General features: G+C 49.5%; 1 protein-coding gene across 1 annotated transcript in view; it reads left to right on the top strand.

Moving 5' to 3' along the window:
- Window positions 1–5478: 5478 nt before the first annotated feature.
- The window catches only part of KY (kyphoscoliosis peptidase), a 45877-nt gene continuing 26136 nt past the window's right edge, over window positions 5479–25219 (top strand). The window contains exons 1-5 of the mRNA XM_034995147.1: window positions 5479–5660; window positions 8822–8884; window positions 12670–12732; window positions 23085–23159; window positions 24922–24984. Of these exons, the coding sequence (XP_034851038.1) occupies window positions 5525–5660; window positions 8822–8884; window positions 12670–12732; window positions 23085–23159; window positions 24922–24984 (400 nt within the window). The 5' untranslated portion in view covers window positions 5479–5524. The remainder of the gene's footprint in view (window positions 5661–8821; window positions 8885–12669; window positions 12733–23084; window positions 23160–24921; window positions 24985–25219) is intronic.

The following is a 25219-nucleotide window of genomic DNA, read 5'->3' as shown; positions in this document are numbered from 1 at the left end:
CGACAGTCACCAGGGGTCTTCAGGAATGATCAAAAGGCTGTTCTGAGTTGACTTGTGTCTTCATGCAAGACACCCCAGAGCGGTCTCCTGTGACTCTCCTCACCACCTTGTTGGACACCGTCCCACCACGCAGCTGTGAGTGCTCTCCCCCGGGGACTCCCGTCACTCAGAGCACTGCCCTGGGCCCTGCAAGAGAGGCTGGCCTAAACCTTCAGCCCACCGGTGGAAAAGACCTCTGTGCCCTTTTTCACTAAAGCATGCAGAATGGGCAAGTGTGTCAGGCTTGGCGGGAGTCCTGGGCCCATCTAGAAGCCCGTGCTGACTCCCTGGGAAAACTTTGCGATCCCATTTCTTGATCCTGTTTCAGTGTCAATAAAATGGGTATAAAGGCATCAGCCCAGCCTTGGGCTACCGCAAGGACTCCGTGAGTTTGTGGAAGTCAAAATGCAGACTTCTGTATAGGAATCACTGACCACCAAGGAACGAACTCTGAAGTGGGAAGTCCGCATGAGGACCTCTTGTTTCCGTCAGAGAGGCGGATCGAGGAATATGCAAGGGGCATTTCAATAGCTCAGCAATAAACCCTTGGCGAAGCTGAAGAGGTAATCTCTCCATGGGCTTTCATGTGCCACTGGATACCTCTCTTGGCATGGCTGGAGATATTTTGGAAGTGGTGGTGAGAGACAAATTGATTCTCATCGTCTCCATCCACAGGAAAAGGCCAAGAATGCCATAGTGTATAAAGACTTCAAAATTCAAACTACCCGGAATGTGGGATGTAGTGTTTCCCACATTTGCACATCGTGATGTACAAGAAGATGGGATTGTACTAAGCTATGGAGAGGAAAAATAGGGAAAATCAATGAAAGCGTCGTGGATAGAAATACTGAAACGGGCTGACGGGCCGACCAGGGAGAGACCTGCCAGAAAGGCTGAGAAAGGGAACTGTGTTTAACAGAAAAGTCACAGCTTATGGCTCCTGCTTGGGGAAGGGTGGAGGCGGCTGCATGGGACTGAGCAGTGCTGTTGGAACGAAGCACTCGCCCAAATTCATGCTCCAGATGGTTCTGTCAGCAGTGGGAGAAGGTGCGTTTAGAGCTGCTTGTCCTCAGTTAACCTCTTCTTCCATTCCCTGACGGTCTGAGAGAAAGGAGCAAATACTATAAATCTCAGGAAGGCTGCTACGCCTCCGGGCTACAGGGAGAAGTCTTGGCTGGCTGGGAGCGTTCATTCTGCCCAATTTGACTCTAACATTTATTGAGCACCTCCTGTGTGCAATACACATAGAAGGCCCAGCATGTGTGGGGGGAGGAGGATGGGAGGGGACTCAGGAATGAGGAAGACCATGTCCTGGCCCTCTAAGAGCTTAATGTGGTCTGAGGCCAGGCAAGGACTTCACCATACACTTTGCTATGAAATAGAAGAGACCTGAGGTAGTTTACAAGAATATTTTTTTTTTCAAACTAACATTTACTTTTTTTTTAAGATTTTATTTATTTAGTTAACAGAGAGAGCACAAGTAGGCAGAGTGGCAAACAGAGGGAGAGGGAGAAGACTCTCCGCTGAGCAGGGAGCCCGATGTGGGGCTCTATCCCAGGACCCTGGGATCATGACCTGAGCCGAAGGCAGACGCTTAACCAACTGAGTCACCCAGGCACCCTTCAAACTAACATTTAAATGTCCATGCCATTCCAGTGGAAAAAAGGAGAACTGAGGATGGTTAAAAAGAGAGGCACCACAGAGAGCTGGCATCCTCCAGGAGCTCCAAGAACCAGGGTGACTAGGAAGGCTTCAGGGTGGAGGTGAGGGCCAGAATCAGACGTCAAAGGATGACCAGATTGTACTTGCCAGAAATGTCTAAACGCGCATTTCCGGAAAAAGTGACAGCAATAACAAATTCAGAAGTGGGAGCAAGCCAAGCCAGGCCGGTCAAGGCACCACAGGAAGCGAGTACCAGCTTCCAAAAAGGTTTCTGGGAAAGGTCTCTGGTTCCCCATGTAAGTTTGTCTATATCAGCAGAAGCGAGGGTGTGAAGAGTCTGGGCCGTGGTCTGTGCTCTTTACCGAGGTGCCCCACTTTCTGTGTACCATTCCCTCACTGCACCAATGTAGAACACCATACATGTCTACAAATTGCCTGAAAGCCTTTCATGTATTGGCTTTGTCTATCACATCTCTCTAGAGAAGACAGAAACCCACCTCCTGGGATCTCTAGAGGGCTGAAAGAGTTAGGACTGGTGGTCCCCGAAGAACCACTATTTCTTAGGAAAAACAAAAATGTGAGTCAGGACACACCCCTTCTGGTGAAAACCTCATCTGCCAGAAGCAAGCCTCCCCTTGTCAACCACTCTCCATCTCCAAGACAGCTCAGGGCTCAGAACCATAGGGACAACAGATGCATCCCATCTTCAAGTAAAAGGCTAGAAGCAGTGTAGATGACAGCAGAACTTGCCTGAGTATTAATGTAATGGAGGATAAAGGCAACAATACAACCATTTTGACTGTTCTTTGTCTTTTGGTGTCCTGAAATTTCCAACTCATTGTGATTAAAATAATTAAAGGTCTGCCCAAGAATAGAGATAGCCCCTGGTTTGTCAGATCCTAAGACAAAAGGATGTGGATGAATTTGTTAGGTCAGATTGTGGAAGCCCTTGAGCTCCATGTTGTTCAAGACGGTGGCAGGGTGGTGGGGCTAGTATGTTGAGGAAAGCCTAGAAGGCGAAAGACCAGCTAGATGTGTTTGGGGAGTAACGGACATGGCTGTGGCTGCAGCATGTGTGAGTTGGCAGGGCAAGAGGAAGAGGTGAGTCTACAGAAGGAGGATGGACCCAGGGTATAAATCACAGGCTGAGGGTGTGTTCTCAGTTCCATTGGTTGGGGAGGCCCTCCAAGGACATACACGCTCTGAATGATACCTCATAGCCTCAGTCTCTCCTGCTCCCCCTCCCCTTTCCAGATACATCCCAATGCTTTCCTGTGGTGTGGTGTCTCCCTCTCAGCCAAAACAGGTAGTGTGGATGACAGGAGGGGTCAACAGAGGCCAGAGTGGGTGCATGAAGAATGAGGAGAGCATCTCACCTTTCTGCCCACGCTGCCGGCACGGAGCAGCTGTACAGACCCAGGAAGCCAGATACTGGACTGAGAGCCATGGGTGGGAAGCTCTGAGGAGTGGGTCCAGGTTCTGGACAACATCAGGACCCAGGAGCAGCAGCATTTTCCAGAACAGCCAAAGTGACACAGCCCCTATTTCATGGGTTTGTTCCAAAGCAGTGTTTTCCCTGCATTTTTGTCCCCCAGGAAACATATGTCAACACCTGGACACATTCCAGCTTGTCACAACTGGGAAGTGGGATGCTACTGGCATCCAGTAGGTAGGTCCCAGGGATGCTGCTAAATATCCTACAATGCACAGGACACCCCCCACAACAAGGAATTCTCTGGCCCCAAATGTCTGTAGCGCCACAGGCAAGAAGCCCCTCTCCAAAGGGTCTGTTTCCAGGCATCCTGGAGAGGCAGGAGGCCCCTCGACCAGCTTCCTGGACCTCTGGTTGTTACATCCCCAGGTCATCATCACCTCCTTCAGGGGTAGCTCTGGAAAGGGATGCCACGTGAGCAATCTCCTAACAGTGACACTCTCCAGCAGGGAACAAGGGAGAAGGATGGGAATGCAAATTCAGGCAAAGGGGCTTCAGCTTCCCTGCCCTTCCCACTCAGCCCCATTCAGTAGTGAGAGGTGCTATACAGAAGCTTCTCTTGGGACCTACACCCTTCAAAGAGCTAGGACACCCTGTCCCAGGTCAGATGAGGGGATGCTGCCTGGGCAATCTCCAAGACCCCAGGGACTTTGCATAACCCATAGTCCTTACTTTCCTAGCCATCTAGAGAGCAGCAGGGCTCAGCCAGCCTCCCAGCCGTGTGTGTGTGTGTGTGTGTGTGTGCGCGCGCACGCACGTAAACATGCCAGTAAAGGACAGGACTCGCTACATGAGGAAACCTGCCTTGGGAGTCACCCACCTACATCAGTCCCAGCTCAGCTCTCTAGGGACTCCAACACTATCAGAAACCAGTGACATCTCCTTTCATCAGATGCCCAGTGAGCAAGGGGTTGGTGGTGACGCAACAAGGTGGTGGCCTTTACTGGCAGACAAACCCTGAGTCACAGTCAGTGGAGAAAGACCTTCAGAGTCTGAGGGTATTATCTGTGTGGCCCCTGCCTCCATCACTGACTTGTCACTTCCCCTATCCTTTTCCTCACCCTTAAAATGAGGTATGAATGACAGCTACCATTTGGAGACCGCTTACTCTGCACCAAGCAGCTCAAGTGCACGTCATTCTCACAACAGCTCTGTGAGAACCTGGTTTATGCCCACAAGAGGGCTGGGGAAATGGGGGGAAATGGCTTGTCCACGGTCACAAGGACAGCTAGTGGCAGAGCTAGGACTGGAACCTAGCACATTATAGTCTGCCTCCAAGGGAGAGGTAGGAGCGCTCAGGGACCACCCTGCAAACTAGCGTCATTACACTCCTATGGGAAGGGTCCCAGAGCAAAGACTTCCATGTGCACAGCATTTATTAATGGTGGAAACTTAAGTTAGGGGCCTGGCCCAGGTTGGGTGGGCCCACCGTGCCAAGGGCTACCAGGCAGATGCGGCTGTAAACACTCCTGAGACCCGGAGCCAAAGGCCCTGCCTCTGCTGGCTGGCCTGGTTAGGCCCCACTAAAAATAGATGGGCTCTCAGGTCCAGCTCCCTGAGCACAGCGGGCAGGCTGCTCTGGCACAGACCTCCTCCTCTGCCCCTCCCCCCTTCCCCACCAAGCATGAGCCAGGCTTCTAGAAGGAACAGAGAGATGTTAAGACTTCCACCACAAGCCAGAAAGAATTGTTAAGTGGATGCCCAAAGGTCATGTTCCAAGGCCTGGTGCAGCCGTAATCGCAGAGATCCTGACCCCAACAACCTGCCCATCTCCCTCTTCTAGAGGAGGCTATCAACTTCCAAAACCCACCCGGGGAAGGAGTGGGGCCACCCTGTGCTCCTTCTTCCTTTTCCAGAACTGACTCTCACTGTGGACAGCGCTGTGTGGTTTCTTTGCTGCAGCTTCCCGAGGAGGTCTGCTGCGGGCCCTCGCGGGAACCCCGGAGAGGGCGGGAGACGAGGCGGCGACCGGCCAGCCGGAGAACAGCGCTGGAGCCCGGGAGGAGCGCTCCAAGCGCACGGGGCAGGAGGCTCTCTGGAGCCGGCGGCTGGGCAGCCCGCGGCCTGGGTGCAGATCAGGGCTCGGCTGGTGATTTCCTTTCAAAGGTGACTTAGAGCGGCTTCGTTAGGGTAGCGCCCTCCCGGGCGGGCCCTAATGGCGTGTTTGGCAGAGTCAGCGAAACGCGGCGCCCAGCGGCTCGGCGGCGGGGGAGCGCCCTCTCCCGCGCCCTCGCCGTCTCCCGCGCCCGCCAGCGGCGCGCACGGGGCCATTTGCAGCGCAGGCAGCCTCGAGAGCGGCCGCGGCGCCACGGCGGGGAGCGAGGCGGCACCATGGAGCTGAAGAAGGACAGCAACGCCGTGTCCATCGACATGCTGCTGATCGTGCACTCGGAGAAGCGGCGCGCCGCGCAGGGCACGCGCTCGGACCGGCAGGCGGACCCCGGCGCGCTGCCGCAGCGCAGAGGAGGTAACGCGCGCCGGGCCGGGACCCCGACCCCCGCACCTCGGCCTCCTCGCCCCCACCCCGGGGCCTGCCCGCCGCCCGGGGCGCCCCCGAACGAGGCCAGCGAGACCGACCCTCTCCCCACCGCTGCCTGCGCCTCTGCGCGGTGGCACTGGCGTCCCGTGGCAACGCGCAGCCCGGTGATTCCCCCGAGTTGACTCCCCGCGCAGGCTAGTCGGTGCTTCCGTCACCCCCCGGGGAGCCGGCTTCCTCCCATCCACTCTTTGAAGGGTGCACAACAGGGTTGGAAGATGCCTTGGACGAAGGGGGCCAGAGCCTCAGGCCTGACCCCTGTGTGGACGAGGCCTGCTCCTCACATGGCACATTGCAGAGCGCAGGGGACCCAGGGGAATGTGCGTGCTGAATCAGACTTTGAGACGGGGAACTCCCTTGGTGTCCTTGCACAAGTCCTGGCCTCAGTTTCCCCTATCTGAAGCCTCTCCCAGCCTCCTACAGTAGAAGGCATAAAGGGTGGTGTAAAAGGCACACAGCCTTGGGTAGGGTCAGCTTAAAATCTGCTCTCTGCACTCTCACGGATCTTTTAATTTTACTCTTCCTACAGACTTTCTGAGGAAGGGTAGACTGGAAAAATGAAGTGACTGTTTATGGAGCAATTATGGAAAGCATCACTCAGGCCTCTGTAATCTCCAGAGAGGACACACTGAAGAGAATACAGATGGAGAATAACAGATGTTAGATAAGCCCCTCAGAAGTTGGGGAACAGGTCGTAGGTCTGTGAGGAAGCCCTCCCGAGCCTTCTTGGGGGCTGCCGTGAGGTTTGTGCTAGGCTGTTCGTGGGCCAGTGCTTTGGGAGTGACGCTTAACAGCCCATGCGGTAAAATGACTTCTGCCTCCTGCCTGCCCTCCAGCTCCAGAGCTCCTCAGAGTCTGCCTCTGGCTCTTCTGTCCACGGAGGTCCTATGCATTGAACCCCCACCTTCCACCTGCCACGTGGAAGCAGTGGTGCCATGACTGGCTTTGCCCCCACCAGTCACACAGGCTGGAACTGTCCCATGGTTCCTGGTGACCTCTTGGGGAGGCAGGCAGGGGAAAGAAATAGATTCTGGAGAACTGCGCATGTTGTCAGGTACTCCCCGTCTCCAGAGGGATTTGGGGCCAGGAATTGTTTGGGTTAGTTGGTTCTTTCGTTCTCAGAGCTTCTCCCAGGAGAGGTGGAAATGGCCCACCCGGGTATTCGTACTGAGGAAATTGGCAGAGGCCACCTGCTCCTTGATTGAAAAGAAGCTGCCTCTCCTCCAGACACTGCAGTCCAGAAGGCCTCCCCCAGCATGTGGCAAGGCCAGAGGGCCCCCACGAGGCCCAGCTCCGGGTCAGCCTATGAATCCCCACCTCCCTTCCCCACTCTGATTGTATCTCTCCTAAAGGCTCCAACACTAGAAAGAGGAAGAAGAACAGAGAGAAGCCCCAGAAATTCCAGGGATCAGGACTGTTCCCAGAGGTGTCCCACCCCTAGCACACACCCTACACAACTCCAGACCGATGCATTTCACACTCATGACCATGACACAAGGAAAGAAGACCCTGCTTGCCAAGCCCCTTTCTGCTATTTGTCTCCAAATCTCTCCTGAAGGAGGTTTCCCCAGACACCAGGCCAGTGGAGAGACCAGTGTCACTTACTTACAGACAGTTCTATACCAAAGCAGAGGGAGAGCGACCAGCATCCAAGCCTGCTGGGCAGTGTTGATGTCCAAGGGACCTCTGGCTAAGCCCACACAGCCTAAGGCAGGGAAACACCGAATTAAACTAGCTTGTTCCAAGGCCTCCTGTTGGGGCACAAGATCCAAAATGCCCCACACCTCTTCCAGGCCTCTCCTCCTGTCTCCCCTCCAGCCCAGTGGCTCTGCAAAGGAGGGCCTGACCTCCATTACTGTCACAATGCAGAGGACCAAGTGAAGATCGGGTGGCTTTCTGCTGTGTCCTTGTGGCAGAAAAGAGTCAGAGGGACAAGGAGGCAAAGATAGTGTGTGCCAGGGATCTGGGCTGCCAACAGAAGCTCTCTGCTCTTTCCTCTACAGCCCTTCCATTCTCCTTTGGGCAGTGCTTCTCAAAAGCATGCCTGGACACCCTCACCTCCTATCCTGTGCCATGGAGGAGGTGGCCTAAAGCTGCCTGCACCCAGTCTAAAAGAGCTCCAAAGTCAGGTTTCATCCCCCAAGTCAGTGTCATGTGCATTTTGGTCCACACGTGGGTCCGCAAGGGTTCCAGGTGGTAAGCCCAGATCCTGGCTGCAGAGAGCGCTGCAGAAAGAAGAGCATAGGGAAGGGACTGGGGGACTTGCAGCTGCAAGAGCTGGAAACCCAGGCTAGAGGCCGAGCTTCCAGGAACAGCGTCAGCAGCTGCCCAGCAGAGCTGGTCTGGCGAGGACACCTCTGTTGCCACGAAGGGGCCCTAGGTACTCCTTCCTCGTCAGGAGCTTGATCTTACTGCAGCTACTCCCACTGCCAGATCATACGTACACCAGTTCTGGGCCAGGAACTCGACCTTGCAGCCACCACTTCCAGCCATGACCAGAGAGAGAGAACTAGAGAGCCCTTCTCTCTTGCATCACCAGGTCCCGAGACGGAAGCAGACACAGATGCATCAGACTGGTTGTGCCGAGGCCACATATGTCCATGCTCTACCTGCAAGGGAGGCTGGGAGACTATCATCCAGGGAGAATTTTCACAATTTGCCAACTATCACTTGCGTTTCCCATATGGATAGACCATCTTTGCCCACCCTCCACCTTACGTCATGACTCTAAAAGTGGGAGATTCCCCACATACGGAAATAGGCAGGCAAAATGAATGGCGAGCATCTTCCACAGTTATGGTTCCATGTTTATGCGGCCGAGATGTGGAGTGAAAAACGGGCATCTGTATTGTGAAAATTCTCCCTGGATGATCCCGATAACCCACCTCACCACCTTTGAAAACTACTGTTTTAATATTTTCCTTTAATGTTTTAAAGTGCGTCTCATTTGCGGGCAGCCTCTCTTGGATCCTGACAGAGCCAGGTTCCACCAGCCCCACCTCAACCCAGATACGTTAGCAGCTGGCCCATCACTTGCTGGCCTGGGTCTTCCCATCATGGAGACCCTCATGCGAGACCCTGTTATTTCATAGGACTCCAGGGCGTCGGAAACGGAATCCGGAGATGGCAGAAATTCGAAGGAAGTGACGTGCATGGTAAATTCTCTCTTTTCATTTTCTTTTCTTTTCAGTCTCTGTAATTCAACACATTGAAAAATGACGGGAAGCATTCGATTTCACGTGTTTGAAAACTGGCTGTAGACATCTAACCGCTCAGAAAGTGGCTGCTCGTGATTCAGCCATGCCTCTAGGGCCACTGTGACCCCAGCAAGTTTTCCCTGGCATCGCATCCCCCAATTTCCTGGAGGCTGTGGGATGGGAGGGGAGCAGTGCCCTAAGTTTGAGCACCCACTTGTTCACTGGCTACATATAAGGAAGGACTTGGCATCATCACTCGGCATGGCGAGGTTTGAGTATGTTCCCCCTGGAGGTGGGGCTGCTCATGTCAGGCAGGGCATCCATTCTTTGAAAATTTTTCCAAACAGAGAGGACTGTGGCCTCTTTGGGGACATTATTACTCCAAGCCTAGCGAGATGGGTGCTGTGGTTCCCAGCTGGCTGGGGACCCAGAATATAGTAAGATCTGAGAGAAGTCTGTTTCCAAAGCCTCCTTTCTCTGGTGCCGGGTGTCTGTCACCCTGCAGGCCCAGGACAGCTCAGGGAATGCCATGCATGGACGGACTCTACTAGGCCTTATTCTATACACTTCAGAGACTCATTAGCCAAGCTTCCAAGAAAAAACATCAGTGAAGCTTCACTGTGGGCACGTTAGAATTCTAGTAAGAATCAGACCTCCACTCCCAGAACCCCAGTAGGGGACTCATTCAGATCTGGGCTCATCAAATGCTAGTGTGAAGAAACCACCTGCATGACCCTCTGCAGATGGGTAATCAGGACCCCAATTGAATGAGACCAAACATCTATGCTCTGCCATCCTGACAGTAACAAAAGGGAAGGATGAAGTTCTGAAAGAAAATTCATTCATTCATTCCCTCAATAAAGGTCTACAGTGTTTCCTTTGTGCCGGGTGGGGTTCTAGGTGTTGGGATAAAAACAGTCAAGAACCCCTGCCCTCATGGGACCATGTTAATGATTATAATCATAATGCTTTTCACTGCAATAGAATCTCAACACCCTGGACATAAAGAGCTTTCCTGTGTCCCCTGCCCTATGCATAAGGACAGATCAGACCCAACACAGGCTCCTGCCCCGGAAACCATCCCCTGGGGTCCTGGCTAATGGGCACGCATGGTGAGATGGCTTCCTTAACCTTGCTTTAGGGTCATAAGATGGTAGATGTGCCGGCTCTGGCCGGACCAAAGCACATGCCAAAGTTAGCGAAACTAGGCTACAGGCTCATGAGAATTGTAAGAGTCAGACCACCAGAAACCCGTCAGCTGCAAAAATACACAGCAGCTGATGCAGATATGCATGCTTGGCCAGTGTATGTGCGGGTGAGTGGAAAAGTGGGTTGAGGTGGGAGAGAAGAGACTCAGCATCTTCATTTGTTACAGCTCGCTTATCTTGAGTTGTCTGAAATGTATCTTATGGCTTCTCAGCCATGTTATTACATTAGGAGAAGATTGAAATATAGTGAATTTATCCTATCCTACTTTCACCATCTTTAGGGCCTCTGATGTGAGGGAAGGTTAGTGGAAAAATACAACAAAATAAAGAGGATCGTGGGGCGCCTGGCTGGCTCAGTCATGGAGCGTGCGGCTCTTGATCTCATGGTTGTAGGTTTGAGCCCCACGTTGTGTGTAGAGATTACTTTAAAAAAAATAAAAATCTTTTAAAAAATAATAAAAAACTAAGGAGGAGGGTGAAAATAGTTCTTGAAAAACCACCTGAGAGAACTGAGAGTTTCAGGTAAGTGGAGGCCTGGAGAGAGGGTTGCACCGCTCCGCCAATATAGGTAATTTATAATAAAATTTTATTTATTTTTTCAAATTGCACGTTTGCGTGCCGGCAGAAACTAAAATTACAGCTTCTGATGGTGAGACTCTGGGTACATACTTCCCTCGCTGGTGTCCAAGGCACCCAGCCCTGGAAACTGGATGCCTCTCATCTGCGGAGGAGGCAGCTGATGGCTTGTGCTGGTGGCGTGTGCACAAATGTGGCTGAACTTGGGGCAGATCCAAAAAGGCACATGTTCCCCTTCTTGCTGCCCTGTGTGCTCCTTGGGCTGGGGCGTTGGCAGGGTGGGGGGAGCCTGGACTGCTCCAAACTTTTCCGAGCAGCAGGTGCTTGGGCCGAGCCAACGCCACTAGCTTGCCCGGCAACGGGCTTCCCCTGCTGTGATTGGCTGCTTTCCTTGGTCCTGGCCGAAGTCTGCCTAGCAGCACCGGGACTGACACCCCATAGCCACAGGGAAACCAGTTGTGCGGCCCTGACTATAAATAGCCGCAGCAGCTATGCCAGCCAATCGTCCTCCTTGAGGATTCCCTCCCCGGATCCTGTTTCCTTCATCCGCCAGCCCAGCAGAGATGTAGCCAGCTGTGCCTGAAGGAGCCAGCCGCCCTGTCCTCGCTTGAGTCTGGCCTAGAGCTGCAGACCAGCATCACCCTGGATTGGCACACACAGTGCTTCTAGCCCTTGGCCAACCCACCGACCTCAGGCCACGGGGTGAGGGTCCTGGCTGGGCCTGCTCATAGGAGAAGGCTGGAGCAGGCAGGTTCTCCAGGGCAGGACCCTGCCAGGTGGATCACAAGTCCAGCCCAGCTCAGTGACCTGCCTATCCACCTTGACTGGCTTCTGCCTGGGCTCAGGCATGGGAAGCCCTGGGTGGCAGATCTGGTTGGGTGCACAAGGGAAGATATCTGAGTGGAACCTGTGGAGGTCAGCGCCCCAAAGGCATGCTTATTTCCAGGCCCAGGCACTGGTCCCAGTGGCCACTTCCAGTGGCAGGCCCGACAGCCTTTCTGCAGACCAGTGGAAGGCCGGGGAGAAGGTGGCAGGCCAGGGTGGTAACCGTGGGGGAACGCCCTGCTGCCACAACCCTGCCCCTTCCCCTGCCCCTTCCCCTGCCCTACCCCCCTGAAGCAGCTTCAGCAAGACCAGGCCGCCGCAGCAGCGGGTGAGGGAGAGATATAGGAAAAGGTGTTGCTTCCCATTGGAGGGGCAGGTAAGCCTGTGGGTTCCCCTTCATGGCCTGTGGCAGGAACTGGGCCTTTCTCACCGCAGCCTGACCCCACTAGGCTCTGAGGACAGCTCTGTGTTCCAAGGACATAAAGATCCCTAGTGTGTGGAGAGAGTTTTCACATAGTGGGGGCCCTGAAAATATCTGTGGACCTGAACAGTACGGCAAGTCACCCCAACTCCTAAGCTGGAGTAGAAGGCAGGCTGCCCCCATTTTGCTCAGAGGGAGGCAAGATGTTGACCTAGGAATCAGGAGACTTGGGGTTCAAGTCCCTGGGGACGAGGTCTTTAGCCAAAATTAAGTGTCCAGGCTGCAGGCCTATTGGCTATAAAATGGGCATAGGAGCCTCCCAGCCCATTCCACAGAAAGTGTGATGATCAGCAAGGCAGCCATTTGCTCTGTGGCAGCTGAGCCTGGCCACACTGAAGTTGGGACCCATGAGGTGTCCCCACCTTCTCAAGAAGAAACCCAGCCTCTGCTGGCACCTGCTGAGAGGTGTGAGGGTGTGTGCACACGGCTTCATAGTCACTTGCTTCTGCATCCAGGTGTGTAAAGGTGCTGATTCACGTGCGTGTGCACCGTGCAGATGTGCACATGGGTGTGCACACGTTTAGGCCAGGCCTGGGATGAGCTCACCCCCCACCAGCCTGCCTTTCTTGCAGACACACACAGCTCCCTGCTCTGCCTGGGGCAAATGCCACCACGGTCCCAGTGGTCACCGCAGGTCTGTCTTGCTTCAACAGGAAGCCTGGCGGAGAAAGAGCATCCTCAGCAGACCCAGGTCATCACTTCCTACGACAACCAAGGTAAGGGATTCACCACTCCCCTTGGCCTCTCCTCCAGCTCCTGTGTGTCTGTCTGGATCTGCTGTCCAGGCCAGAGACACACCAAGGGCAGAGCACAAACTGTCTTTTCTGCCCCATGGATGTTGGAGCACCCTCTCCCTCTCCTTCTCCCCACATCCTACGGGAAACCATGAAAGGCTGCTTGGTGACATGGGAGAGAGCTATCAAGTCCCACGGCTGTCCTCATCGCCCTCGCCGTCATCACCAGAGCTAACATTCATGAGTGCTAACCATGTGCCAGGCACCCTGCTGGTCCATTTACATAATTATTCTCCTGTAAATGAACCTTCACAGCACTCCTATTTGATACATACTCTCAACTGCCCTCAATTTACAGATGAGTAAACTGAGGCTTGGAAAGATTGTCATATGTCCAAGAGCACAGGGCCAGTAAGCGTCAGAGCAGGGGCGACCTGAGCCCCCCACCCCCACAGCCTTCCCAAGTCCTCTGCTGTTAACCCTCACACAGCAATGCTTCCACAGCACCTCTGGAAAGCGGCCTCACCCCCCACCCCCTAAGTCCAAGCCTTCCCTCCTCAGGGGTCACAGTGGTTCCCTGGCCTCTCCTTCCAAGACTGAGCCTTTCAGGGCCTTCCACCCAGGGATGAATTTAACTCAGCAAGGGGAAGTACGAGGACCCTTTCTTGAGAATCCTCACCTTGATGGGTTCTGGGGCGTTCTGGGAGGGCAGGCAAGGGCATCACCATGCTGACTCTGCAGTTGACCAGATCTGAGAACACAGGGTGTTTGTGTTGGGGGGGGTGGGGGGGTGAGGCCGCAGGGGTAGAGACAGGAGGACTCTACAGCTACAGCTGGAGGGGAGACCAGGTTAAATAGAGACCCCCCCCCCACTAATCCCCACTCCACCCCTACACACACACTAACCTCCCACCTTGGTTTCCTGCTCTGTGTTAAAGACTCAGGGCCTGGTACCTGAGAGCTCTCATAGACTCAGCCCTAAGATGGCAACCACTATTGTTCTCAGTGCTGATGTCCTGACTTGTGAGGAGATGATCTGATTATGTCCAGGGGGCAGTGGCAAAGTAGGAGTCCCGGGAGGACTCAGAGCCTCTCAGGGAATTGCTCTCAAAAACACAGACTAACCCAGCATCCCCACAGAAAGGCACTGGCAGGCGGTGAGGAAAGGCCTGTCAAGATGTGTTAGCCACATGAGGCCAGCCTTCCTTGCAAACAGGGCTGGTGTACCTTTGGGCAGAATTCCTGGGCATATGGCTTCAGAATAGGCCCCACTCAGCTGGCCCACTGCAGCCTGCCCCCTGCCCTGAGCACACCGCAAAGACAAACCTATGCCCCCCTGCTTCCCGGAAATGGACAAGCAGCACACAGCTCACCACAAAACAAAAATAAGCAATACCTCAGAAAAATGAAAGTGGATTAGCCACTATGTCACTAATCTTGCTTAGTTCTGGCCACACGCCCTGCTGGGGTCATGGTGTTATCCCTATTTGTGCACAAGAAAGCTGAGACAGGGGATGCTGTGGTCCCCGAGCCAGGCGCACCTGCCAGACCTCCACAGTGCACTGCCCCAGCCGTGTCCCAGGCAGATGGGGGTGGGATGGGGCCCGCCAGTTACAAGGGCCTCACCTGGCACGCCACACCCTCGCTCTCATGGGCCACTCACATTCCACCTACCAGCACTCAAGGCTTCCAGAGGAGAGAAAGGAGGGTGGCCTTGGTAGCCTATGTGCAGAACAGAGCCTTGTAGGTTGGGATGAGATGGGCCCAGTGGGGTCCTACGAGAGCCTGGGCCCCAGTGAGAGAAAGGCTGCCCCTCTCTGGGCAGGAATGGAGTCCACAACAAAACAGACAAGGGCTCCTGACCCTGCAGGGCCGACCCCCTGGTAAGGGAGACAGACAGCCCTCAGATGTAAAATACAGGGTGTCAAATAAGGCTGAAGGAGGCCAGAGCCGGGAGGGGGATGAGGGTAGGGTGGGTGCACAGGGGTGTGTGTTAGTTTCCTACGACTGTGGTAACAAATTATCACAAGCTTGGTGGCTGAACACAAATGTAATTCTCTTCAAGGGTTCTGGAAACCACACGTCCCAAGTGAGTCTCACTGGGCTAAGTCGAAGTGTCGGCAGGGCAGGTGCCTTTTGGAGGCTCCAGGGGAGAATCTGTTCCTTGACTCCTCCAGCTTCTAGAAGCTGCTAGCACTTCTTGACTCGTAGCTGCATCACTCCATTGTCTGTGACCATTGTCACATTGCTGGTCCCCCGCATAAGTAGTTAAATCTCCTGACTCTGTTTTATGAGAATCCTTGTGATTACACTGAGCCCACCAGATAATCCAGGATGATCTTCCTATCTCCAGATCCTTAACTTAATCACATCTGCAAAGTCCCCTTTAGTATATAAGGTAACATTCACAGGTCCCTAGAACGAAGGCCTGGATATCTTTAAGGGCTATTACACAGCCTACCACGTGGGGACAAAGGAAAACAGAGTCACTGAGAAAGTGACTGAGAAGGTGACATTTGAGTAAGGGAGGAGGTGAGGAAGCAAGCCTTGTGGACATCTGGGGAAGAGCCTCCAGCAGAGGGAGCACCAGGTATGACAAACTTGATGCAGGGGGTGACAGATCCTTGGAATCAGATCTTCATGTGGAGGGGTGCCTCAGAAGATCAATCTATAATGGGTGGGTGGGTGAAATGACAGGAGAGTGACCCCCGGAACCCCTGTGATTTCAGGCCCCAAAAGTGACTCCTGAGTTTTCTTTTAAGGCTTCCGTCCTTCCGGGTCCTGCACCCTTGTCCACACGCAGACACTGTGCCTTCTTTGACCATGCATGCACTAGGGTCACACTGCCGCGTTTCCAGAGCTCTGCAGAAGGAATCGTGAAGGGCCCTGGGTTTTCAAGAGCCCAGTGAACGCCAGGGCGGGTTAGGGCCACGAAAGAGCCGCCCTTCATCACCCACCCCCTCCTCAGGCTGGTGTCCCAGTGGTCTCAGCCCACTCTGTTGTCAGGTGGTCATCTGGTGACCAGAGCTGCTGGGCGGGCCTTTCACGCCGCGGCGGGCAGAGCCTGGCGAGGGCTCTACAGAGCTGGACTGCCCCTGCCGGGCTCCGACGTACTGCCTCCCCCCCGGGTGTCAGCGTGCCCGGCTTCCTATGTGCAGACTGCCGCTCCCCGGGCAGAAACCACAGCGCGGCTCTGCCTAACACCTACCCTGGAGCTCGTTCAGGGCATCTTTTAGTGACCGATGCTTTAGCTGAGGCTTCCTGACTCTCAGCTCCTGCGGGGGGAGATTTCCAGGCAAAGAACCCGGTTATTAACCCGCGTTCCAGTTACAGAAAGCGTGAGTGAGCACCTTAAACAAGGGTGGCAAGTATCCGACATGAATCCCTCGGCCCCCCCACACACACGCACACCCACATGTGTGTGCACACTCACACACTCACATGCATTCGCACACACGTGCCCACGGTCTTCGCTAATTGATCGACACTCCAGGCAGCCACTTCCAGTCAGTCAGAGTTAAATGAACAACGGGCAATCTGTTTGCCATCTCTGCGTTAGCTATTCTGAGCAAATTAGGCCTTGAGACAAATCCTCATTCAAACCGGCAGAGACCTGGGGAGAAGCTGCCAGGGAGGGGAGAAGTCTCCTGCCCAGGTACAAGGCAGACCCCAGGTGGTCGGCCATGGCCGTGCAGGGCCTGCTACGTTTCCATATCTGAGGGAAGAAGGAAAAGGAAGCAGAGCTGGTGGGATCTGGGAAAGGGCCGCATGAACCACTTGTCAGGGGGAGCAGGAAATACCCGCGAATCTGCTGTTCCTAAGACAGCCAGGGCTGCAGCTTTGGAAATGTAGTTTGGGTGACAACCAGCAGAACCGGGGACGGGCGCCGTGAGAGAGCCAGCCAGGTGACCTGACGCCCCAGGAAGGGCCTCCTGTAGGTTTGGTATGACTTTTAAGATTGGTGTCATGATATCTGACTGTACTTAGGTTTTAGATCTTACTTGAAATTTTGCTCCAAATGATGTTCCTATCTTTATCATTGGAGATTGGTCAAATTAATTTTTGTCTTAAATTAAGAGTTTTAAGTGATACAGGAATGTAGTAGTCTGCAAAATCTTACCATTTCACGCCTTTAGGAAGCACAGAGCTCTCCAGTGACTGTTGCTCACCTGAGACAGCACATCCAGGCCCAGTTTCTGGGGCAGAGGAGCCCCCCCCCCCACCTCGGCAAGGGTCCTCACACACCTGTGTGTAGTAAGAGTGGGTATCACACTCCCACAGATCAGGGAGGCCAAGGAGCTTCGCTGCTTTCCTCAAAGGGGGCTGATTAGCAGCGCCGCTTTGGGGGAGAGTCAGGAAGTGGAGCTCAGGAGAATATTGGAAGTTGGGCCCCTGTCCAAGAGCGGGGAGAGAAGAGGAAGTGCAGGAAAGAGAGAAGGGATTGGAAATGGCTGGGTGGAGCTTGCCGGCCAGGACCACGTCAGTGTATGAGACTATCTCAGCACCCACGCTTTGCCAGGGCTTTAACAGTACCTCGTTCAGCTCACTTTTTTGACAAAGAAGCACAGCTGAGTTGGGGGTGGTCGGAAGTGCCTGGATGTTAGATGTGAGAAGTTTGGGGAAGAGGTTTGTTGTTGAGCCCTAAACCAAGTTCAGTTTTGCAGCTTCTTTAAGCTTCTGGGTGTTGTTGTTCCTGTCCAGCATTTTCCAAATTGTGTCTCACAAAATAGTACTGGGTCAAACTGACTTCCTCACTGCAGGACTTCTCAGAGCATTACACATTGCAGCCTACAAAAAGGGAGAGAGTGGGCAGGTTTTTAGATCTGTTTCTTGTAAGGCATCTTGCAGCTAAGTACAGCTTGGCACTCATTTTGGAAAACACCTGAAAGTGTTTCAGATGGAAAAAGTGAAAAGGCGAAGAACAGTCCCATGCAGCATAAGACACACAGGAAGTGTTTGCTCTTGGCAATGCCACCTGTTCCTATGACCAGAACTGAATTATGCTTTGAACTCTGAAATGCTTAAAGTCTTAATTTTAAAGTCACACACTGATTTTCTTTGACAGTGAATGTGCTAGAAACTACACTCAAAGTGATGTTAACCTCTTCAAAGTAATGCTTTGGAAGGCCACATTGTATCTTATAAAATTGTTTCGGAATTACCCTCTTTGGCATATAGAGCAAGTTTATGAGCTACACAATAAAGTCAGTATTGTTACTCTGTGAAAAATAATTGCAATACATTTAGCAGGGAAAGTGTTAGTAAAAAGAACTTATAAAATTAATATGGAAAAAATAATACATGAGTAGGAAAATAGACAATTCACAAAATAAGAATTTTAAATGGCAAATAAATATATGAAAAATACATTAAAAATTAAATACACAAAAATGAGATGTCATTATTCATTAATAAAAATTTCAGAGATTAATAAAAATCAAATGTTAGTGAATATATCAATGATCTACTTTTATATTACAAACCACCCCAAAACTCAGTGGCTTAAAACAATAAGCATTTACCAGCTCACAAGGGCACAGGTTGGCCAGGCATTCTTGCCCGAGACACACCCAGTTATCACAGGTCTTGGCTGGGCTTGCTCGTGTATTTGTGGTCAGCTGGTAAGTTGGCTAGAGACAAGGTAGGGTAGGGTGGCCTCACCTGAGATGCCTCTATTCTGTTCCACGTGGTCTCTCCTCCTCCAGCAGGCTAGCCTGGGCTCATTCACATGGTATTTGTGGCTGGAATCCCAAGAATGAGGACGGAAGCTGCAAAGTTTCTTGAGACCTAGGCTCAGAGCTTGCCCAGCATCACTACTATTAACATCACATGCTAACTAGCCAAACCACGTCGTAAGGATAGCTCACATTCAAGGGACAGAACAAAAGACCTCTCAGAAGTACAAAGTTTTGTGACCAATTTTGCAATCAAACACAGCAAGAATGAGCAAAATGGATATCCTCTTGTGCTGTTGGTGTGGTCATCAACAGATAAAATCATTCATGGGAAGTTTGCTAATATAGAACAAAAGCCTTAAAAATTTCCATAACTTTTGATCCATATTTAAGAATTTATTTAAAGAAACTGATTTGAAAAGTGCATAAAGAGATGTGCATCAGAATGTTCATACATCACGGATTATAATAACAAAACATTTGGGAAAAGTTAACTATTCTACCAAAAGGGATTGCTTATATGGGTTATAAACCATGTATAGAATAGAGTTCTATGCAGCCCACTTAAAATGATGACATAGGATTATATTCACTGACATGTGAAGAGTCAAGAAAAGAAAGCAGGTTACAAAGAATATGTTTACTATAATCCTGCTTTGGACTTTCACTTTCTATTTTATATCTTTCTGTATCATCCAAATTCTTGTTTTAATTTTGCTCAGGCTTTTTTGCTCAGTTGGTACTTATTTTTATTTGTTTTTATTTTAAATTACTAAAACAGAATTATCTGATATATAGTTCTGTGGGTTTTAATGCACGCATAACACATGCTCATGTAACCACTCCTACATTCAGAATACATTGCAGTTCTGTCACCCCAAAATACCCTTGTGCAGAATCTCTGTAGTTATATCCTTTTGCCTCTCCTAAGAGTTTCTTTGTATTGTTGAGAAGTATTCCTTTATATGGATGTACCACAGGGTGTTTATCCATTCACCCACTGAAGGATATTTAGGTTGTTTCCAGTTTGGGGTCATTGTGAATGGAGTTTCTATAAACATTTCTATATAGGTTTTCATGTGAACGTAAGTTCTGAGACCACTTGGAACAGAATATGGGATATTCTGGGATAAACGTTCAAGAGTACAGTTGTTGGGTCTTATATGTTTGGTGTATATTTTGTTTTATACAAAACTGCCGAACTATTTTCCAGAGTTGCTACTTTACAGTCCCACCAGCAATGTATGAGAGATCTGATTTCTCCACAACTTTGTCAATATATAGTATTATCGCTATTTTTTATTACTGCTCTTCTAATAGGTATGATACCTCATTGTGGTTTTAATTTGCATTTTCCTAATGGCTAATCATGTTGAACATAGTTTCTTGTGCTTATTTGCCATCTGTAATCTCTTCTTTGGTGAATATCTTTTCTTTTACCCATTTTCTAATTGGAATGTCTTTGCACGTCTGTAAAAAATCAATTTGCCATATATGTATGGCTCTATTTCTTAACAGTGCTCCATTTATCTATGTATCTATCCCTGTGCCAATATCACACTGATGACTGTAGCTTTATAACACATCTTAAAATCAGCTGGCTGGAGTCCTCCAACTTTTTTTTTTTTTTTTTTTTCAAGAAAAACCTCGAGTTGCTGTGTCTTTCCATCTGTATTTTAGAATCATCTTGCCTAAATCTAAAATATATAAAATTCTCCAAGGAATTTGAATGGAGTTGCATTAAATCTACATAGATCAATTTAGGGAGACTTGCCAATTTAAAAATATTGAGTTTTCAATTCATGAACATGGTATGTCTTCCCACTTATTTAAGTCTTCTTTAATTTGTTTAATCATATTTTGTAGTTTTCAACATATAGCTCCTGAACTTTTTTTAGATTTATACTAGGTATTTCAATTTTTTGGAGCTATGGTAAATAGTAATTTTTAAATTCAATTTCCAATCATTTGTTATGAATATAAATATAATTGATTTTTGGGTGCTGACCTTGTATCCTGTGACCATGCTAAATTTTCTTATTAGTTCTAGGAACTTCTTTCTAGATTACTTGACAGTTCCTATGTAGAGAGATGTGTCATATGTGAAAGAGGAGAGTTTTGTTTTTTTTTCCTTTCCAATCTATAAGACTTTTATTTATTTTTCTTGTTTTATTTTACTGGGTTGAAATTACAGTGCAATGTTTATTAGGAGCAGTGAGTATGGACATCCATGCCTGTTCCCAATCTTAGGGGGAAAGCATTCCATTTTTGACTATTAAATATGCTCTTAGCTATAGATTTTTGGTAAATACCCTTTTTCAGATTAAGGAAGCTCCCTCCTATTCCTAGTTTATTGAGAGGTTTTGTCATGAATAGATGTTAAATTTTGTCAAATGCGTTCCCTGCATCAATTGATATGATCATGTGTTCTTTTCTTCTTCGGCCTGCTAATATTATTAGGTGAATTACATTCATTGGTTTTCAAATATTGAACCAGCCTTGAATTGCCTAAATAAACCACACTTGATTGTGCTATATTGGTCCTTTACTATATTGCTGGATTTAATTTTCTAATATTTTTTGAGAATTTTTGTGTTCATAGGAAATATCGGTCTGAAAACAAAAGAAAAAGAAGAGAAATATCAGTCTGTAGTGTTTCTTTCTTATGCTGTCTTTGTCTGGTTTGGGTATCAGATGAATGATGGCCTCATGAAATGGGTAATGAAATATTTACTACTCTTCTGTTTTCTGAAAGATCTTATTTAAAAAATGGTCTTATTTCTTTTTAAATATGTCTTAGAATTTGTCAATGAAGTCATCTGGACCTGGCATTTGTTTGTTTTTGGAAGATTTTGACTACAGTTAGTTTTTAAAATAGATACAGGGATATTGAGGTGTTATCTACTCATTGGATGAGTTTTGGTAGTTTGTAACTTTCAAGGAATTGGCCCATTTCATCTAAGTTGTAGAATTTATGTGCATAGGGCTGTTTGTAGTATTCCCTTATTATTCTTTTAATATATATGAGATCAGTAGTGGTCTTACCTATTTCATTCCTGATATTGGTGTCTTGATTCCTGATTCATGTCTTACCTCCCTTTCTCTTTGGTCAATCTGGTTATCAATTTTGCTGATCTTTCCAAAGAACCAGCTTCTGGTTTCATTGATTATTTTCTCATTATTTCTTCTTCTTTTTTTTTTTTTTTCTGCACCACACTATTTCTCCTCTCCTTCTGGGAATTCAATAACATGAATGTTAGATCTTTAAGTATTATCCCACAGGTCTCTAAAGTTTTGTTCACTTTTTCTCACTGTTGTTCATATTGGATAATTTCTATTGATCTTTCTTCAAATTCATTGACTCTTTCCTCTGTCATCGCCATTCTACTATTTAGCATATCCAGATAATTTTTCAAACTGTTATATTTAAGCTCTAAAATTTCTATTTGTTTTATCTTTATAGCCTCTGATGTTTTGCTGATTCTTGGTATCTTTCCATTTATTTCAAGACTATTTGCCCTCACTTTTTAGGACAGGGTTACTATAGCTATTTGAAAGTCTGTCAGATAATTCCGAAATCTATGTCATCCTGGAGTTAACATCTGTTGATTATCTTTTCCTTTCCAGTATAGATATTCCTGGTTCTTGCTGTGCTGGGTGATTTTGGATCGTAGCCTTTGCAGTGCTATACAGATCTGCCTTGCACATGCACCTCCCAGTGGCCAGTCGAGGCATTGGTCTACCCCATCAGTTTAGTTCTCAAAGACTGGGGTATGATGCTTAGGATGAGATCCATGTATGCTCAACATAGAGGTGACCACAAGAGTTCATCCATACCTGTATGGATTTGCTTTCTTGAGCTCCCTCCCCTTCATAATCCACTTCCCATTCTCCAGCACAAAAGCTGGACTTTAGTTTCCCCACTCTGCCAGGCACTTCTCATAACTCTGCACCTAGACACAATCAGTACGGGACAGAGAGAGAGAGAAAAAAAAAAAAAACAATGAGTATTTGCCCCCACACTCTAGGGAATCATAGCTTCTCTGGTGCCCTCCCTCAAAGACTTAGGTGCTTAAGGTTTTGGCTGACCAACAAAATCACTGCTACACTGCTACCAACAGACTTTCCTAGAGGCTGAGTGGAGAGATAACAGAAAAAAGACGGGGGTACAACAGGGGATTTCCCCCACACCCTCTGACTCTTAGAGGTTTCCTTTCTTACTCCACAGAAAGGACTTCTCTTGGAACACTATTTCTCTGTACCCTTTGTGCACTTCTGGGTTTGGGACTGCCTTTGAGTCCAGTCTAAGTAATAACCACAGGGGGAGGGGAATGGTAAGCTCACTTAAATTCTAATCTTATTCCCCAGCTTGCCTTCTCTGATTTACCTTACAGAATCCTCAAATAGTTGCTCCATACATTCTTCCCAACATTTATAGTCACATTCAGTGGGAAAGACAAGGTAAAATGTTCTTATTCCATCTTGCCTGGACTGTCTGTTTCTATTTTGTTTTTTCATTTTTTTTAAACAAGAATTATTTATATATTCAGAAGAAAGCTTAAAACCAATTGTGTTTTGTTGTTCAAACATCTGTCATGGGACATTGCACTCTTTCCTAGCAGCATCTGGCTGAGAATGTCACCTCCCATTCCTTTGCAGGGACACAGCTGACTGTGGAGGTCCACCCCCGAGATGCCATGCCCCAGCTGCTCAAGAAGTTCTCCTTGGCTAAACGTACGTACGTACAGGGCTGCTTGTGTGTGGAGGGCTGGCAGGGAGGAATCAAAGTCACTTAATGGGCCAGAGCCCAACCTAGGCCTCTTCTGGGGAAGGAGAGGGATAACCTAGGCCTACACACTGAAAAGAAGCTTCATTCTGGGACCTCTTTTCTCCATAACTAACGCCCATTGTTCTTGAGTCTGTGCAATTAGGTGTGGGTAACACAAGGCATTTAGCTAAAGATGAATTTCATCACAAGAGTGTTGTTTTTAGATACCATTTATTGTCTGCCTAAAAAGTGGCATACACAGTGGTAAAGATTTTATATTCGTTAACTTTTTAACCCTTAGGTATAAACCAGCATCATCCCCACCTTATAAGTCAGCAAAGTGAGGTCCCGAGCGATAAAATAACTGCCCAAGGGACCAGCTAGGAAGTGGGTCAGAACCAGGTCTGCCTGAGACCTGTGCTCTCAGCCACCACGCTTGGCTGTCTTCGGTGCAAGGTGCATAGACTCAGGCCCACCATGTCTCTTCCACTCCCTTCTTGGTCCTCTCCGGGCATCTGTCTACCTTATGGCTAAAGGGATCTGGGGAAACGCTGGCCAAGGAATGAAGGCTCCAGAGCAGCCAGGGCTTGGGTTATCTCCATGTCCATGCATGGGCAAGGCAGACCCTCCTGGATGCCTGGTCCTGCAGCCCTCAGTGGTTAGGGTCTCAAAAGGGCAGTCGGGTGTAGAGCAGACAGGCCCTGGAGTCAACTGGCTGGGCTCAGATCTCAGCTATCACCTTAGGCAAGTAGCTTAACCTCCCTTTTGCAATCAAATTCCTCATTTATGAAAGAAGGAAAATAATTCACCTTCCTTCATAAGACTGTTGTGAAGTTAAATGAGACAGTCAATCTAAAGCACAAGGTAGGCAGGCATAGTAAGTGCATAAGAAATGCTAGCTCGATGTTGAATCCTCATTACTCTACCAAAGAATGAACTTGGAAGTAAAATATGGATGCAAGAAACAAACAGCCCACTGTTTCTCTGTGCCTCTATACATTAGCAACCTTCCATTGTTGTATTGACAACCTTCGGTGGGCTTCAAGGGCATAGAACAGCCCGCCTTGACACTCTACTCCCCAGTTCCTCCTGGTTCCATCAGACGCCCACATCTTCCTGACCTCGTTTCAAATCAGCAGCTCCTCTCCTGTTTCCACGGAGTCGAATAACTGTTGGCAACCATTCTACGTTAACAGCCCTGGACTGATAGGATTTGGTTGCCCTTGAACCTTCCTGAAGAACAATTTAATAATTGCTTGACCTTTTTGCGTCTCAACTCCATAGACACTGCCTTTCCCTTGTCCCACATTCATTTCTTCCCATGGTCAGTTCTTAACTGACAATGAATACACTGCTGCTCTTAAAGCATCCCCAGATGTATTCCAAGATGGCGGGGGCAATCCGGAGCAGGGCAGGAGCTCCAGGCTCCAGGTAGACCCGCTGAGGAACACAAAGTGTTGCTGTTGGAGTAAATTCCACCTTTGGTCACAGACTGCAGTGATCTCTCTTGTCATTCCCTCCCTGGTTCCCAGTCCTTCCTCAACCTCAGGAGGAAGTCCAGAGCAATTCCAGCAGTAATAGATGGTGGGTGGTATGGGAGCAAGAAGGCTGGGGAAAGACAGTGAAGAGGAGGAGTCAGAAGCCAGGACTACCACATAGACAATCATCTGTGCTTGCATTTTGATTTCTTCTGAAGCGTCTCTACCTCTGACCTTTGGGATATTGCAGGTTTACAAGGTGAGAAAAATGGAAACACAAGACCCCGGCAGCCTGGAGCAAAAGATGCCCATGGTGAGTTGCAGGGCCTTCTCCAGGGCCGTTCTGTGAGGTGGTGAATTGGTTTAGCCTCATGGGCCAATCCGTTTGAGAGTCTGGGGTTACCTCTGCACTCGAGGTGGAGATGCGTATCATGATTGATTAGCAATGTCTGCCATGGACACAGGCAGGGTAATGAGAAGCTCACACACCATGTGACCCCAAAGCTAAAGCATAAACCCCAATAACAAGGCAGCCCATTACAGAAAAC

This window comes from Mirounga leonina, unplaced genomic scaffold (assembly GCF_011800145.1).
Source record: "Mirounga leonina isolate KUSES-001 unplaced genomic scaffold, KU_Mleo_1.0 Mir_115, whole genome shotgun sequence".
Lineage (NCBI taxonomy): Eukaryota > Metazoa > Chordata > Mammalia > Carnivora > Phocidae > Mirounga > Mirounga leonina.
The sequence above is the reverse complement of the archived record's forward strand: the minus strand, read 5'-3'. Positions and strand labels throughout refer to the sequence as shown.